Consider the following 19,476-nt stretch of genomic DNA (forward strand, 5'->3'; position numbering starts at 1 on the left):
GGCGGACCTAGACCCAAAAGCAACTCGACATCAGTTCTGACTTTCAGAAAGCTTTTGCCGAATATAGACTAGATATTCGTTCGACATAGAATATGCATAAATTGAACATGAGCGTGAGCATGAGCATTATTGACCGCCCACGGTTGCTCCTCCGTTATTGCCAGGTCAGCTGTAATTACACAGAGAACCAACAGATGATGTTTGGGACTAACATCATCCTCAATGTGTAAGAACTGGTAACCAAAAATTAAGGCAATACCGACGCCGGCCGTGTCCGAGTGCAGGTCAATTAGGGAATAGGTAGGAAAATGTTGACGTGATACTCGCTTTAATGGAAGCCGACGAGTCATCTGCATTTCCACGAGGAATCACAGGGATGTTGGATATATGGGGTAGGGAGTGTAGCAGGGTTCGTTTTGGTAAACGGTATGCCGGGTGTAGCGTGTATTTTGATCGAAGTTAAATAAACTCATAATCGAACGTGTACTAATTAATTAAATTACTGACCGCGTAGCGCAGAACAAATAATTTGGATGACCGCGCGATTGATCTGTGCGATGTAAGAAAAACTTATTGATTAATTTACTCATCCGTACAAAGTAGAACAAATTATTTAAAAGATCGCGCGATCGTTCTGCGTATTGAAGGAAACACGATCAGATGCGGACTCACCAGAAAGGGCAGAAAGCTTGTCACAAAATCTTTAGAATGTATTGTAAGTATCTCTATTCGTGTATGGTGCTTTTACATCTCGGTGTGGTTTGATAACACTGTTAGTTACTTTGCTTTATCAAAGGGAATCTCATATCAATGCTAAGGTTTCTAGACTTACTGTAGGGGATACTAAGGAAACTTGGTCCGCTCGTCTCTTTAACGTCATAGCACAATCAAAACTGAACAAATTTACGAGATTTTAACACAGACTCACTGATATGCGGTATGTAAATTGTTGTTGATACACTGTCGACTGTTTTGAAATATTGATAAAATCTAATTTAAGAACATTCGCGGCGAATTGATCTCTCTTCAAGCTTTAATAAAAGTACAAATCTGTCCGATTTTTTATTTCCGAAATACATAGACTAGTCTTACATAGACATATAGTCTTACAATTTGGGGATCCCATTTTTTGATATTCCCTTAGCCAATACTCTTTTAACCCTTAAATGCGCAATGTTGTTTTAAAACAACAAACCGAAAATACGTTTAATGTTAATAATTTTAATGGTAGTTTACGCTGAAAATACTTTCGATGATTTAAAAAAAAAATCGCCTTGCGCCTTTAAGGGTTAAGCCTTTTTTGAAAATTAAACTCAATAAAACGAATTTCATATATTTTATAAATCTTTTCACCAAATTGTACTACTGGCGACTAATGTCCCCATATCGAGTTAACAACTCAATCCTAAAATTGCGAAGGAATGTTGAAATTTTCATTAGTACAGATAAGTTTGTATATTTTAAATAGTTCGCTGTGAAAAAATGATATCATCTAGTCAATGTAAGGAGAAGCCGTTCAATTTTTTTGTGACCACTAAAAAGATCTCTAGGAGGTTCGAATCACATAAACCGTAAAATCTTGTAAAATTAGTACGGTTGCCATACAAAAAAGGAGCTAGTCAAATCGATCATCTGTCTTAAGCATCTATTAAAAAATACACCAGGAAAATCTCCTACGGTTCTTGGTAAAACAGGTCAAGTCTCCCCATATTCCCCTACGATTTAAATAGTAATATAATATATAAATAAAAGTAAAAGTACTTAACAAACTTCAGGATACCGCCAATTGTATTTTCGGAAACAACATCGTTATGGAGTGGCATCTTGTCGCATCTTCAGTAAATGTTTCACCGTCTCTCCATCCAGAAATAATAGTTTTGCATATCAAATGTTCCACATAAAACGATTAACTTTTCTTATTTTGATAAAACTTCCATCAGTAGAATTTGCTTGCAGGAAAATTGAAGTTGGTTTTTTTCACTTACGGATTGAACAAAATTTGACGCGCGAGAAAAATATACGTCCGATTCACAGCATGGCTCACTTCGACCTTTTCTGCAGAAACTCTCGCAATCAAATCTCGCTTAACTTTTCAAAAGGACCTAAGTAACTTTTTTTCATGAATTAATTTGAATAGCGCAATCAGCTTGAGCTTGAACTTGAGCTTGATTGACTGCTCGTAGTTGCTACTCCATTATGACCAGATCAGCTGTTCTTGCACAGGGAACCAACAGATGTTTGCTTGGGACTAGCACACATCTTCAATGTACAAGTACTGGTGATCTCATTTGTTAGGTCATACTGGCGCCTTCCACGTCAGAATGCAAGTCAATGTAGGGAAGGGGGAGGAAATGATGATGCAATCACTCGCCCACTGCAAGCCGAATATACCTCTGCACTTGCCACGAGTTCATGCGGAATTTGTTAGAATTTCTGGGTTAGGTTGGAGAGGCAGAGGTCCGTCTTGGTTAACGAGCTGCCAATGTGATAGATAGGAGAAGGTAACTGATGGAATTTCTAATTGGATGTAGGAAACGAGCTCTATATCTATAGTTCATTTCCAATTCTAGCAGATTACTGTTAGAATACTCAGTTTCTTCATATTACAAAACATTATCTCTTGGCATCTGACTGTCCGAGCGACGTTTACCGATGGGTGGTTGCTGTAGATAGTTTCCACTGAGGTGGCGTCTTCATTGATTTTATACAAAAGAAGGTTAATCCGACTATCCGAAATAAACTTTCTTCAAAGTGCAAAACTCAATCGTAAATAGCGAATTTGATAGCGTGTCGGAGGGAGATGATGCAGTAAATTTTAATGGATGGAATCACCAACAGCAACTAAGCTACCTCGCCAAACCCTATGCCACCGAAACAGTCCATTTTCGCAATTAACTCTTTCTTTTCATAAAATGTTGGTCCTGAGAAGAACCAATTTTCTTTTCCCAATTCCCATTCCAATAACTAACTGCATCCAATCGCTTGTCGACACCTCGCGATTCAACTGTCCGACCGCCACTTGATGATTTTTCGCTAAGCCTCCAAAGGTTGAAATAAATTTGCAGCATTGCCACACTGCCACCCACTTCGTGCTGCTGTGTGGAATCCCGATCAAAATGGCTCGCGCGCGCCGAACAGCAGTTTTTTTTTATTTATTAAATTCAACCCGTAAGCCCAGCTGATATGGGTGTAAATATAATGTGCACTCATAACGATTAATGAAGGGGCGGGGTTAATGGAATTACTTCATTAGATATAAGAAAGCTGCTTTAAGACGCGCGCGAGCCATTTCTATCGGGTTTCTACAGACAACGGACCGTTCGGAGAATGATAAATTCCAAGAATCCAATGAAACTTTCTCGCAAGATTCTCAATTTGGTTATGAGATGTTGTTTATCTAAGATGCATTGTTGCGAGGAATGACAACAGAAATTTGACTCAAGACGAAGTTTCTTCATATTACAAAACATTATCTTTCGGTATCTGTCTGTCCGAGCGACGTTCACCGATGAGTGGTTGCTGTAGATAGTTTCCACTGAGGTGGCGTTTTCATTGATTTTATACGAAAGAAGGTTGATCCGACTATCCGAAATAAACTTTCTTCAAAGTGCAAAACTCAATCGTAAATAGCGAATTTGATAGCGCGTCGGAGAGAGATGATGTAGTGAATTTGAATGGATGGAATCACTTACAGCAACCAAACTACCACGCCAAACCCGATGTCACCGAAACAGTCCATTTTCGCAATTAACTCTTTCTTTTCATAAAATGTTGGTCCTAAAAAGAACCATTTTTTTTCATTGTTCCTTTCCAACTAACTGACACCACAATTTGTAATAAATTTTCAGCATCGGCACTGGCGGTGCGGGAACGCCACAGTGCTATTTTTATGGTCAACCTTTTCTCCATATGAAATTATGGTTCGTTGAGGTTGAATAATCTGCAGCAACACATCGGGCACCACCACCAATGCGATGGATTTTCTTTGAAAATGTTATTAGCGCCTCCGTGATGCTGTGTCCGCTTCGCTACGATCGCTTTGATGCGTCTGCTATGCGTGAAATCTTGTTTAAACTGAGGATTAGATCCAAACCCGCAAGTGATTGATTTTTGATGTCTGTGCTAGTGATGCATGTACGTGATTGGTTAGTTCACCTATTTCTAAACTTTTTATCAATTATCGATAATAAATAGTTAAAAATCAGTATTTTAAAATAAATACAAAGAAGCGTTGACTCATCCTTGATCGAATGGTCAAAAAAAATAATTTAAAATCCATCGAGAAACGGCTTAGATATTAAAGTTTAAAGTCTATCATATTTTCGTGACGGTCCCCGATTTTCGCAATCGTAAAGTGTACCCCAATATAGAAAACACAGACGTAGTCCTACGTCAAAAGTTTTGCCTAAACTTCACCATACAAACATATTCGAAATTCAGGCTCTGTGATGTAATTACAAAGTACTAAATTATCAAACCAAAAGTACCAAATGATCGAAACCTTCCTTGATGGAAACTCTCGAAAATTAGGGTAAAATACCCAATAGTTGACCCCTAGTATCGGAATTTGGCTCTTCCTGTCTTAAGGAGTAGACATTTTCAACATAATAATTCTGCTTGATATCTAATAACAAATTCTCCTCTTTACTATACATACACAAAACAATCAAATATACGACGTTATTCGTTGAAATAAGCATTTTAAAGTCTGACTGAATTTGCCTCTGGGAGTCCATAATTGGAAATTGCTTTCATGTTCCGTTTCGGGACATCGTTCTTCCCTATTGTGGACCGCCCAAAATATTCCTATAATGGACACACTCGTGTTTTTTTTATAGAATTGTAAAAAATCCTATAATTTTACTTTAAATAGTATTTCCAATACATGTAGTAATCAAATCATGGGACTGTAAGGTAGGTTCTCCCAATAAAATTTCATAGCAAAATATCAACATTGTACTGTAATAATGTAAAAACGGCTGAAGGGTCCACTATTGGTTAGGGGTTGGGTACTTTACCCTATCGTGTTCAATCGGAAAGTCGAAATTTGTTCACAAATCTGCCGCAGAAACCAATAATGTGCGCTTGTTCCTAGTATTTGGTTGACGTTGACCACCGGGACTGTGTCATGTTTTACCAACAACACTTGAAGGGTTTGGAGAAGCTTAACTAGTCATTTAAAAAACACGAACTGATTTTAATCTCACCGACATTTACACGGGGTACGCACTACGCAGTGTATAGGCGCAAAAAAGAATATTCCCTCTATCGAAATGCTCATAACGGTAAATACATAGCCTTATGACTTTCCGAAGAAAAACACTGAAAAAGGCTAAGAATCCTCCAAAATCCATGATCTCTCTTGTTTCTACTATATGCTATATAATTTCATGGTGCATTATATTTAATACTTTATTTTACTATTTAGTGATTTTGAGTAATTATTTACCAAGTCTTTCGAATCCGTTGAGTTATTTTAGCGAACAAACGAACCAAATGAATAAGTAATTTTGAAAACGGCATTCCGCGTTTTCATAAACAAACACAGTTTTTGCTGATAGGTTGCCAAATTTTTTCTACGTAGTCACCAAAAGGTGCCAAATAATTTCACCCGGTCATGTCACCTAGCTGTCTGGTCAAGTCGCGTGTCAAATGTCTCGAATAGTCTCCGTAATCGTCACCACCATATCGTCAATGGCAGTATAATTGTAGTCACATAGCTTGACAAACATACCGCGACGAAGACAAACTCTTCTTGGCACGACGTAGCAACGAGAAAATCTCCGGACTGCTGGGAACCTCCTCGCTGTCGCGCGGTACCGATCGGCTTCTCGCTGCTACAACCGTCAGCTTTTTGTCCTTTCTGCTGAGGATTTTGTTATGATGGCTGCTGTATTCCATTGCTCGTTCGATAAAACTTTTCTTACTTTTTACCGAGCTACGGGGACTCGACTCCACTGTGCTCTGACCGGTGCTTCTACCCTCCGATCCACTTTGATCATCTGATACTTGACTTTGGCTTCCATCGGTGACTGCCCCCCTCTGCGATGGATCCGGCGTTGACTCACGCAGCTGACGAGCCACTTTCCTTCGCCGTCGGGCCACCACAGGAACATCCGATTTGGGATCCATTTTCTACCGTTTAGGATGTTCTAATTCATGCGAACCATGCGATGCCGTCACCGTTCACTGATGTCACGAACCACAGATGCTCAGTCACCGTTTTAGCACCTAAAATAATTTTAAACTTTCTCACTTATATACACACAGTATCACATTTCCTTCTGATTTTCCGTTTTATTTTTGATGTTCGTTCACGGGGAAAGTATTTTCACCCTTTCCAAGAGCTGCCACACATGGTCGTTGTCGTTTGAAGTCCAGCCACGTTTATCACTCCACCAATCAACGATTATTATTTTCGAAAATGCATCAGCTGATTGAACCGAGATCGTGCCTTCACTTAGCCCATTTAAGGGCAAATAGAATCGAAAAATTTTTCTCGCAGTCGCCTAGCAAATTACGGAGCCGGACCGTTCAGGACCGCTGCTCGGAAAATTGTGAGCGAAAAGAGCTAAAAATAACGAAAATATCCATCGCCACCGACATACTGCCAGGCAATCGTTGCTGCAGCGCGCGTTAGTAGAGGGTATTATTCAGAAAGCGAGAGAAATGCCGGCAGTAATGTTGGTTGATGTTTGCCTTTTGAGAATTTTCTGTGCATTGGAAAAGAGGGTATTTAGCGCTGCACAGTATGGGTAAATATTAGAATGGAACTGATGAATTTAGTTATTCTGAAATTAAAGATATATCTTTACAGATAATATGAATATCATGATTACAAGCGGAATTATATCAGATTTAGAAGTTGTCTACAATTTTAGAGCAAAAATAACAAATTCTGATGTTGCTGTAATAAAATAAAAATACACAAATAATAGCTTTTTCTATGACGAAGGAAGGACATAGATTTTCATTAAAGTGAATGGAATCATAGGGCGCTATTGTTAATGAAAAATAAGTCGAAAAACTATTCTAAACTGAGAATTACTCGTTTAATAAGTATTAACCATAATGTGATATTAGAATGCATTAAAATCTGTAGCATTCTTATCTGGCCTGTCAGCTTTTTCTATACCAAAGTGGCTTATAAATGTGTTTGACTCTTGACTGTGGGGGGCTGTATCGTTCAACAATAACAAAATCGAATTTATGTTATAAGTAGTGATATTGATGTCATTTTCATCCATTATAGGGTAAAACGTCCTATCGTTGTGGTATGCCCTAATGTTGCGGTAGTGTTAAAGTAGTCCGTTCTGGATATAATACCATTGAAAACAATTGTGGGTACGCTAAAACTCTTCGGATCAACGACTAGAATAGCTTTTATTTGACAAAATTCCGTTCAAAATGATGAAAAATCAACATTTTTCGTTAAAAATTTGAATCCTTTGAGCCTATTATTGCGGTAGTGCTAAGGTCCTATTGTTGCGGTATCGCTCCCCATAAGAATTACATGCAATACCGCATCAATAGGACTGACCTTCAAAAAATATCGCAACGATAGGCAACTGCGTCCTATTATTGCGGTAGTTTGTTTTTATTGTGATAAAAACAAAACAACATAAGTACAGCACAATTGACGTAATATTTAGGAAACTATACTTAACGAGCATCCTATTCAACTACTACAATGTGGAAATCGACCAACAGGTAAATTTTGAAGAATTTTTGTAATCAATTCTGTTTTGACACGGTGCTTAACCCCTCCATAATGGGTCGTTTTACCCTATAGGGCATGAAAAAGAAATGTAAAACAGTTAATAGTAGCTTATGCAACTATTTGCAAAAAGATGATTTACTTTACACAATCATTCGTGTCAAATCATGTTGCTGCCGAAAACAATCAGATTTCATGTCATCGTGTCAAATTATATTTTTTGCAATTCCTGATCATAATACCTGGTTTACAGTTCGTCTTTGAGTGATAAAACGGCCTACTTTTCCATACCAACAAAATGGGTGCTTTAATGAACATTATGCAACTCAAATGGGTTGCATAATATTCATTATAGCACTCATTTGGGTGCTATAATGAAAATCCAACATCGGAACAGTAGTTACATGACTACATTTTGCTGAATTAGCTTGGGATAGTGTTCAGATAGTGTATTCTCTGCGTCGCGTAATAAATGAAATAGTTTGATGGACAAAACATAAGAATTTTCCGAAGACGAGTTCATCTATCGCTTCAAGGCTTGTAGAGCTATGCGATGCGGTATGATAACATAGAATCTGATTGTTCTCTGCAGCAACATTATTTATTGGCAAGAATTATCATGTGGAGTAAATCGATCTTTACTATTTTGGTACAGATTTATCATAACAAAGCTCATTTTTCGTCATTGCAAAAACTAGCGTGTGCAACTCGTTGCAAAACTCAATTTTTTCAGCACTCGTAGTATTTATCCAACCTCGTTGGATGAACGTACAACTCGTGCTGAAAAAATCATCTTTTTGCAACTAGTTGCACAAACTACTATTATCAAATCCATTCAAATTGTATAATGATCATTAAAGCACCAATTGTAAAGCCAGTTATTTTGATCAGGAATTGCATCTCTGAATTGCATGGCTTCTATTGCCCAAAAACTAGTATGCACATTCCGTACAAACTCGTGCTATTACCAGTTATCATTGTTATAATATGGAAGTTGTTGGCCAATATTTTTTACACGGTAGGTATTCTTTAATTCCCCGGTTAACCTGATTTTTCACAGTTTTTTGGTGGTAACCTGAATTTTCTTTGATTTTTTGTGAATTTTTTCATGGGGTTAACTCATAGTTTCATCAACGCTAGGTCGTAATCATCTAAAACCCACCCGTGTAAAAAAAGAACCGGGTGTAATGTTCACTATCAAGATTTAAAATTTGAAAATAATCTCCTATTTATTTCAAAAGTGCGAAAAAAAAAAACTTACGCGAAAAGCGACTCCAGTGAAGGCGTACTCAATATTAATATGTTTAATGTTATAAAATTTTAATTAGTTTGAATAACCACTTTTACAGTAATTTTTATGCTGTTGGAATATATTTTTTCTTTTCTAATAACGCACCATGTAGCGAATTGATTTCGCAAACTAGACTCGATAGTAGTGCGTCAATCGAGTGCAATTTATTCGTTCGACTGCAATATTGTATGTGCATATCGAAGCTTGGTTAAGTGCATATTTTGTGTTTATATTTAAGCTTTAGTAAAACGTAATAATGTAATCCCATTTGAATGAATACGACATTGATTCTCATTTCGACTTTTCATACTACAGACGAAATGTGCAAATCTCAGTTTGTTTTGATTTTTGGTTCTCCATATAATCATACAGATGTGGTAAATGTGTAGATTTGGTGCAATGCAGTAAACAGAAATGTGGCCATTCAACAGTTTTCCGAGTAGGATAGGAAGCTTGTGTGCGTGAAACTGGTGGGGCTCGCTTTGGCGCACACCTATTAGAGGAAGACTCGTGTGTTTCTACTAGAAGGAAAACATATGATTTTTCCGAAGTGTCGCAGCTCATTTCAGCTAGTGGGATGTGATACAGCGTAGAATGTTGTACGACACGTAAGATGGTGGAGGGCGTGCGATACGATGTATGTTCGAAATTAGAAGATGTTGCGTGTACCGGAGCTGTTGGCAGAGAATTATTTGGAACGCTTCCTTTATATTATTTAAAACTCACTTTATTTCTAGACCAGGTTTTTAGTGTTTGTTCAACTCACAAACATCTTAATTTGTTGAAACCATTTATAATATATTATTAATACAATAAATTGCTTTAGCTTACTATACATAGAACAGCTCATGAGAACTTTCAGCGATTCTTTGTCTACACACCGGGCGTGAACAGGTAAATTTGTTTCGGGTATTTTAGCGATTCCACCGGAAACGAAAATTTGGTTTCAAAATTGTTATTTTAGAGCTAAGTTTCATAGGGGCGTAACTGTATTGATCGATTTCTCTTAATCGATTTTATATTTTGTTAATAACTCAATTGTTTCAAAAGCTACAACCGCGATTATTGATTCTGGTGCAAGATACAATCATCCTTTATCACACCAAACCATAAAATCATCGACAAACTAGCGTAATTCGGTACAATAATAAAAAGAAAACATAGACGAAGAGAAATCGATCAATACAGTTACGCCCCTATGAAACAAAGTGCGAGATATGCACTTTTTTTTATCCAAGGAGACAATTTGCATCATTATTCTCTATTTGAACTATTTATAATTATATAATTTTATACAGGGGAACAGACGGCTTTGGCAGGTTTTGTTCTATTATTGGCAGGGGGTTTTTGTCGACCGAATTTTATGAAATTTGGCCACAATGTTCTTTGATATGCAAAGAATGTTTGGGCCAAATTTGATCATAATCAGTCATAAAAAACCCCCTGCCAATAATAGAACAAAACCTGCCAAAGCCGTCATTACCCCTAACTATAATTTAACTAGAGAGAAGTACAGATTTTCAAAAAATATATATTTCGAAAATATTTTTTCGTTTTTGGTAAGATTTAACACTGTGTGAAAAATATGAACTGCGACTAAAATAAATACTCCCCCTAAACAATTAGAAAATTCCCATAAGAAAATAGAAAATTGCCAATAAAGAAATTAGGGTATGAGCAATAAATAAATATAAAATTTCCACAAATAAAACAAAATTTCCATAAACAATTAAAAATTTTCCACAAAACAAAAATAAAAAAGCACTTTTAAAAGCAAAAATTGCAATTATAAAAGAAGAATTTTCCATAAAAAAAATTAAATGTTCCACGAAAAAAAAATACAAAATTTCCATAAATAAATCAATATTAGCAATAAAAAATAACAAAATTTTCCACAAAATAAATATATTTTTTCCATAACAAAATAAAAATTTTCCACGAAATCATGCTTTTTTTCCATAGATGACCCCTTCTTTAAAAGCGTTTAAAGTTCATGAAAAAATTTCATCAGCTTTATTGCTTTCTTGTATTTTTTAATGGAAATTTTCTTATTTTTTTATTGCTCTTTATTGATTATTTTGTGGAAATTTTTTATTTTTTTATGGAAAAAAAATATTTATTTTGTGGAAAATTTTGTAATTGTTTATTGCTAATATTGATTTATTTATGAAAATTTTGTATTTTTTTCGTGGAACATTTTTATTTCTTTATGGAAAATTCTTCTTTTATAATTGCTATTTTTGCTTTTAAAAGTGCTTATTTATTTTTGTTTTGTGGAAAGTTCTTAATAGTTTATGGAAATTTTGTTTTATTTGTGGAAATTTTATAATTATTTATTGCTCCTACCCTGATTTTTTTATTGGCAATTTCCTAATTGTTTATGGAAAATTTCTAATTTCAAATGGAAATTTTATTTAGCTGCCATGAACTGCGGTCAAAATGGTTCAGTTTAATATTTATACCAAAATTGAAAGTTAGAAGTTAATCTTTTCACTTTACTTGGCCTAGCTGATGATCTACGAAAACCCCGCAGATACATTCGAGGACGCATCGTGGCAGGGAATCGTCCGTTCTTTGGACTCCAATCGAATAGAGCTGGCCACCGTACCAAACTGACCAATCCTCCGTATTTTGTCATTGCCCCTGTGAAACTTAAAGTGGACCTCAACCTCAGGCCATGTTGTTTTTGACCATAACTTGAAGCAAATATGGTCTCACTGGTATGCAGATAATTATAAACCTTGAATTTTCTTACAAAATGTTTAGCCACAAGGAGTTGTTGAAACAATGTACCATGCGTCTCCATATTTGTGCTTTTTGTGAATGATCTTTGCACCACAATTGAATCCCCGAAAGCGATGTTCGCTGATGACTAGAAATTCTTTCGAGTGGTGTCATCTTTGGTAGAATGCTGTGCCCTCCAGCTGACGTAGATGCATTGGTAAACTGGTGCACGCTAAATGGAATGGAAATCAACGTCAGAAAATCCAATGTAATATCGCTTAGTAGATCGAGAAGTCCGTCTGTTTTCGATTATAATATGTCTGCCGCCAGTATCACAAGAGTCAGCACCGTCAAGGACCTTGGCGTCCAGCTAGATTCCAGGCTCAACTTCAATTTGCACATAACTACAACAACCGCCAAGGCGTATGCAATGCTTGGGTTTATAAAACGAAACGCTCAGGAGTTTGAAGATATATACTGCTTGAAAACTCTCTACTGTGCCCTGGTCCGCAGTACACTGGAATAAGCTGTCCTCGTGTGGGCCCCATATCCTGTAGTGCAGAGTAATCGGATCGAGGGAATTCAACGAAATTTCATTCGATTTGCGCTTCGTCGACTCCCGTGGAATGACCCCGTCCGCGTCCCCCAATATGAGCATCGCTGTGGATTGATTTTGTCATTTGTCATCTCTGGCTAGCAGGAGAATCCTTCTTCAAAGGTTGTTCGCAGAGCCGTAGCGTGGACTCCCAGCGCCCTTGGCAAATCCGTTATTGAGCGAGATGGGATATTTTTGAAATTTTTGAACTTTTTTTTGCGTGGTGCATTTGCTAAATGTTTGCTTTATGAATTCCTTAAGCCGCATATATTCCAATAAAAAGGAAGTAAGGATTATTAAAAAAAAATCTAAAAATTTTGACGATTTTGTGAAAGATTAAATAAACCTACGCAAATAAAAAAAAAACTAGATCCAATAGTGCGTGTGTCGCCGACAAAAAAATCTAGACTTATACTTAGTGTGAATTCATGCATTAGTGGATCAAGCTAAGCCAATTAACCTCCATCGTTTAAGTTGCCGGTCAGTGGATGGGTCACTATCGGACGTAGTCGCATCAAGAAGAATCCTGCTTTGGAGTGCATTGAATAACCTTCGGAATCACCATTAGACCATGAATCGTAATTATTAATAAAGAAAAAACCAAATCTAGAGTGACTTGGTCGGTGGTGGTTTGAAAGGCCTTTAAATGAAATTCTACTTTGGTAGAAAGTAGAACTGGTAGAAGGTAGGAATAGTGTTTGGACCAAGTCGTATCAAGAAAACGCCGGACTTATTCGGATCAAGATATATTAATTCCTGGGCTCTCGGTAACTTGGCGCATTGGTTGACGTGGTAAGGTCAATACATTTCAATTTTGAAGTTGATCAGTTGCTATCATTACTGAAATACCTTGATGCAGATTCTCATATACGGTTTGTCTTTAGATTTGTCTTCGTTTGAAGCTTTACCAGATTTTATGGACCTAAAAAATGAATTCATTTTATAGAATTTTCAACGGCTTTTCTTTTTGTTCACCATCATATAAGTGTATAGTTTGAAGGTATCGAATATGTCACTGGATCACATGCCATTGTTGAGGTCCGTGTTTAAACCTCAAATAGTTTGCCTGCATACAATGACATAATGTATCTCAAATTTATACAAACTCCCTATCACTACTTCGTAGTATCTAGCATTGAAAACGGCTTAGATTTCTTAGTCAAGAACCAAAAATATTCGCGTTTTTAACAGTCTGCTCTGTGTTTCGCCTTTGGCGTATTGAAGTCCTCATCTAGGGCTTCTTCCCCAGAAGCTTGTTCCATTCTTCTTTTCTCTATTTCCTGTTCCTTTTTTTTCACTTCCTTTTCCATCAGTGAGGATGCTTCCTGATCCAACGTTCTGATATCTATATCAGCTAATAACGGAAAAGAATCTGAAAATCTTTGAACCGGTGAATTTGAAAATAGTTTTGAGTAAATAGTTTTTTTTTGCATGGTTTGATGTTAGCCGGTTGAGATCATCAGCATTAATAAACAAAGAGTAATCACCCCAAAAAATCAAATAAAATTCAAGTGGTATCCAACCGCGTTAAAAACGTTGATGCGATTTGTCATCATTTTCCATAGTACAATTCTGGTTTTCGGCGCCCCCCTGAAGCATGGCGCCCTTGGCGGGGGCCAACCTGGCCAACCACACGCTACGGCGCTGGTTGTTCGTGTTCGATATCCTGTGCCGCAACATTGAATGTCCGTCGCTCCTGATTAATGTCAACATTAACGTTCCTGCGAGATCTTCCGGCACACCGCACCGTTTTTGGACAAAATAACCCGTTTGATATTTGTTTTCGACGTTTTAATGAAGTGTATGTTTATTTTGATTATAATATGACCAAGTGTGTGTTTAAAAGTAGTACACCCAGGTTTTTTTTACACGATTTTTTTACGAGGCTTTTTTACACGAATTTTTGAATTAACGCGGTACCCAGCTGAAGTCTTTTTGAATGGAAAACACTTAGAATAATTTTATGGATGTGGGAACGATTGTTTTGCAGAGTGGAGTGTAAAACTGCATACAATATAAGTATTGCCGGAATGGATTAGATGAGTAGAAGCCGGAAATCGATGCCTGGCGCCATTTTCGAATTCAAGATGGCTGACTTCCGGTTTGATTAACGACCTGAAACCCATGCAAGACCTCCAAGAACTCCTCCGGAAATTCATCTTGAAATTTCCTTCTAAAATTCCACCGGGAGTTCCTCCAAAATTTCTTCCGAGAGATGCTCCGAGTATTCCTCAAAGAAATCTAGCTTAACTTTTCAAAAGGACCTGAGTAACATTTTTTTCCTGGAATAATTTGAATATTGCATTCCACAGACCAATATGAAAGCTTTTGATTGCAGTACCCAAATTAATTCATTCAAACATGTTACTTAGGTCCTTCTGAAAAGTTAAGCGAAAAATTCCTCCAGACGTTTCTCGGAAAAATTTCTTCAGAAGTTCCTCAGAGAACTTCCTCCGGAAGTTGTTTGAAGAAATTCTTCCGGAAGCTCCTCAAAGGAATTCCTCCTGAAGTTCTACAAAGGAATTCCTCCGGAAGTTCCTTCAGGAATTCCTCCAGAAGTTCCTTAAAGGAATTCCCCTGGAAGTTCCTCAGAGGAATTCCTCCCGAAGTTCCTCAAAGGAATTCCGCCAGAAGTTCCTCAAAGGAATTCCGCCAGAAGTTCCTCAAAGGAATTCCGCCGGAAGTTCCTCAAAGGAATTCCGCCGGAAGATCCTCAAAGGAATTCTTCCGGCAGGGGGTCCCGTAGCGTAGTTGGCTACACGTTCGCCTTGTAAGCAAATGAACATGGGTTCGATTCCCATTCCCTCCACCAAACCCTCGTCAGTCACCGGCAGCGCAGTCTTAACGGTGGCGTTTGGGGTCACGCCTCACGGACACGTCTGCCTGAAAACAACTGATAAAACTGATCTCGAAGGCAACCGACCCAACTGTCCAGCTGAAATTCGAGCACTTCGAACAACTTTCTCAAGTGCCAACCACGCCACCACAAACTCAGCATGATCTGCCCAGGATTCGACGTGTAATGTGCGTCAACACCGGAGCGCCATCACTGCTAGAGATTCAAACTGCCATCCATTAGCATTAGCATTATCATTAGCATTGAGCAATATGCACAAATTCGTAGGTGGTACAAACCTGGACTATTGTATGAGAGTAGCATCATTTTCATCCGTTACCACAGATATTGATTTGGGACTAGATTGAAGCAATGCACTCAGCAATGCACTGCAGATTCAAAAAGCCATCCAATGCATACAATAGAATAAAGCCCCAGGAGTCGATCGCATATCAGCTGAGATGCTCAAAGCAGACCCCATGACATCTGCTAAACTTCTGCATCGTTTTTTTCGTAATATATAGGACACCGCAACTTTTCCGGTCGATTAGTTGCAAAGTATCTTGGTGAAGGCACAGAGAACAGACATAGAGGCTCGAACAAAATTTCGGCCAAAACATGTGTAAAAAATCAAACCGAACCTCAACGCCATCGACGTCGACATTGCAACTCACAAACTCTGTTTCACATCACGATGGCGCTGGTGTACTCTTGTATGCAAAACGACACTAGCGCACAGCGGCATTTTTTGCTGATGCTAGCGCTGATTTTGCACAGAATAACGGCAACATTCCAAAGTTATTTCAAAATGAACAGTAAAAAGTTATCACAACGTAGCGAGTGCAGCTTCAACGTCTGTTCTCTGTGGTGACGGTGCCCAAAAAGGGTGACCTGGCTGTGTGCGATAACTGACGAGATATGATGTTGCTGTGTGCCGTCCTTAAAGTTCTATGCAAAGTTATCCTAGCCCGGATTTAGGAAAAGATCGATGCGACTTTCAGACGGTAGCAGACCGGGTTCTGTGCCGGAAGATCCTGTGTGGACCTTATTGTCTGTCTCAATCACGAGAATGTATGGTGACCCTGAGACGCAAGGGGGTTCCTGAGAAAATCATCGGCCTCATCGAGGCACAGTACGAGGCCTTTTTGTGCAGAGTACTGCACCAATTGGCCCTATCCGGGTCGTAGCTGGTGTGAGACAAGGATGTATTCTATCACCGTTACTGTTCCTTATTGTAATCGACGAGATTCTGGTAGGTGACAAACCTATGGCAGCCTTTAACCATGGAGAATCTAAACGACTTGAATTGGCTGATGATGTTGAACTTCTCGCTCAACGGCGCTCTGATATGCAGAGTAAGCTCAACGACTTTGCCGACTGCTCTTCCGCAGGTTTAGTCAACAAACCAAATCGTGGTTGTTGTTGAAAACTTCCAAAATTTTGGAAGCCAAGTGGCGTCAGACGGCGGCACCAAGATCAACATAGAGGCACGGATCAAGTAAGCAAGGGCTGCCTTTGCAAGTTTAAGTAATATCTGGAAGAACAGGCAGATATAATGCATCAAAATAAAATTTTCAACTCTAACGTGAAATCTGTACTGTTATACGGTTGTTTATCAACAGATGCCTACGGTACATAATTTGTGCCTGGTGGTGTCACAACTGGATCTCAGACAACGAGCTCCGTCGTCCGATAGTAAGGCCGAGGCCGATAGTAACGGAAACTCTGGATCAGAAGTGGTCTGCCACACTTCACGAAGGGGTGGAAACGAAATATGCAAACAAGCATTAGACTGGAACCCAGCGGGACATCGCAGCAGAGGCAAACCCAGAGGCTCATGACGGCTCATAGAAGAAGTCGACCGAAATCTAACCTGGCAACAGGTTAAAGCGATAGCTGGACGTCGCTCAGGATGGAGATCTTTCAAGTTGGCCCTTTGCTCCACCGAAGGCATACAGGACCCATCTTCTTCTTTTTCAATGGCTCTACATTCTAACTGGAACTTGGCCTGATTATCAACTCAACAGTACCAAAATTGTACAATGCCCTTCAACGGCGACGGCATAAGAAAATCATAGGTCTAACCGGAACTCGACCGTCTTGAATTCTAAAATGGCGCAGAACACCGATTTCCGGCTTCTACTAAACGAACCCGTTACGGCAATATCCATATTGCATGGGTTTTCAGTCATTTTAGCAAATCGGAAGTCGCCCATTTTGAATTGCAAAATGGCGCCAAACATCAATTTCCGGCTTACACTCATCGAGCCCATTCCGGCAATATCCAGTTTCTAAGTTTTTGTCAATCAAATAGACTGAGAAACTTTTCACTTATCAGTAAATTTTCTAAGTCTTTTTCAATGAATAGAAAATTTTCTGATGGTATTTTTTTTCACGGATTTTCGAATTAACGCGTTGTTTTACGAAGTATGTATCCCTCTCGTAAAAAAAATCTGGGTGTATAATAAGCTGGTAGTATCTGTCTGTACGATTAGTTCGAAGACAAGTAAATAAATAAATAAATAAATAAGCCGTATGCGTGTTTAAAACTTGTTGGCAAAAAAATAATAAAGTTACAAAAGTAATGAGTTTTTCAGGAGAACTTTTGCTACAACTTGTGTGAATACACAAACCTTGTATGTTGTAAAATATATGAAAATACAGCGGAGACGAGCCAGCTTTAGGCTAATAATCCCCTTAATAAAGACAATAAAAAAATACATTTCTATCATCTCACTTTTTGGGGAATTGATCATTAAGGTGAATACCTCCAAAGAAGTTTATTTACTTACTGATAAAATGTCTGGAAGACACCATTACCCTTCTTCTTCTTCTTATTGGCATTACATCCCCACACTGGGACAAAGCCGCCTCGCAGCTTAGTGTTCATTAGGCACTTCCACAGTTATAAACTGCGTGGTTTCTAAGCCAGGTTAGCATTTTTGCATTCGTATATCATGAGGCTAACACGATGATACTTTTATGCCCAGGGAAGTTGAGATAATTTCCAATCCGAAAATTGCCTAGACCGGCACCGGGAATCGAACCCAGCCACCCTCAGCATGGTCTTGCTTTGTAGCCGCGCGTCTTACCTTTCTCATCATTGCATTTTGAAATCATGAAATTTGAGGTGTTGCACGATGTGCTTTGACTCAATTTAGAAAATGTCCATTCTGTCCTCCAGATTGTGTTCGATGTGACCAGATTGAAACCATAGGGCCCAGGAATTTCATAAAATATTATTCTTATCATTGTTACGTGAAATCATGAAGTTTGAGGTGTCACACGACCTATTTTGACTCGATTTAGAAAATGGCCATTCCGGCGGTCTCCTGGATTGTGGCTGGATTAAACTCCAGTGGCCCAGGAACTATGAGAATATCATCCTCATCATTGCTTTGTGAAATCATGAAGTATGAGGTGCCACACGACTTATTACTCAATTTAGAAAATGGCCATTTCGAAAGTCTTCCGAATTCTGGCCAACGTGACTAGATTGAACCCGAGTGGCCCAGGAACCCTGAACATATTATTCTCATTATTGTTCTGTGAAATCATAAAGTTTGAGGTGTCACAAGACCTGTTTTGACTTAAGTTTGTTATTTTGGCTCAATTTAGAAAATTGTAATTCATGAGGATTTAACCCGGGTGACCCAGGACCCCTAGAAATATCATTCATATCATTGTTTTATGAAATCATGAAGTTTTAAGTGTCACACGACCTGTTTTGACTTAAATTTGTTAATGACCACTTTTTCCGAGGACAGCTGACCCCGGAGGATTGACCCAATGACCAGTATGTATCAAAAATTGGGATCGGATCGGATGCAACTTGTTGCGTAGGAATCGGTAAAGAAATGTGATTTCCACAACAGTTTTATTTTTTAAATTCTCATACCTTATTGTGTAGGGGTTGTCACGTCTATCTAGAGCCTACGGTCGCTAGGATTTTGCAGATGTACAAAAATCGTGGTTCTATCTTACCGGCGATCGAAGCGTCCTTCAAAGCCACTGGCCGAATTGAAAGAACTATGATGAGGAAGGCGGCGCTGGATATAGTTCCCGATCCAGCTGTGAAAATTGCGAACAGATTGAGAGTGAGTTTTCCATTCAACTTACGTCGCAATCCGTACGAAATCGCCTTCAAAGGAAACGTTTCAATGGCAGAGTAGTACTTAAGAAGCAATGGTTGTCCGCAAAAAATATCTAAAAAAATATTTAGTGGGCCAAGGGCCGCATTTCATGAACCCGTGATGAGTGAAATAATGTGATTCGATCAGATGGCGGCGAACCGGTGAACGTTTAAAAAAGGA

At 38.5% G+C, this 19,476-nt stretch overlaps 1 protein-coding gene across 4 annotated transcripts in view; it reads right to left on the minus strand.

Moving 5' to 3' along the window:
- LOC134224096 (potassium channel subfamily K member 18) overlaps positions 1–19,476 on the minus strand; it is an 89,664-nt gene that overhangs the window by 19,468 nt on the left and 50,720 nt on the right. The window contains exon 1 of one of the 4 annotated variants that reach the window (XM_062703333.1): positions 5,735–6,584. The exons of the other annotated variants lie outside the window; for them this stretch is intronic. Within the exon in view, the coding sequence (XP_062559317.1) occupies positions 5,735–6,132 (398 nt within the window). The 5' untranslated portion in view covers positions 6,133–6,584. Of the gene's footprint in view, positions 1–5,734; positions 6,585–19,476 lie in introns of those variants that run through there. 4 annotated transcript variants of the gene reach the window in all.

Source organism: Armigeres subalbatus, chromosome 3 (genome assembly GCF_024139115.2).
Source record: "Armigeres subalbatus isolate Guangzhou_Male chromosome 3, GZ_Asu_2, whole genome shotgun sequence".
Classification (NCBI taxonomy): Eukaryota; Metazoa; Arthropoda; class Insecta; order Diptera; family Culicidae; genus Armigeres; species Armigeres subalbatus.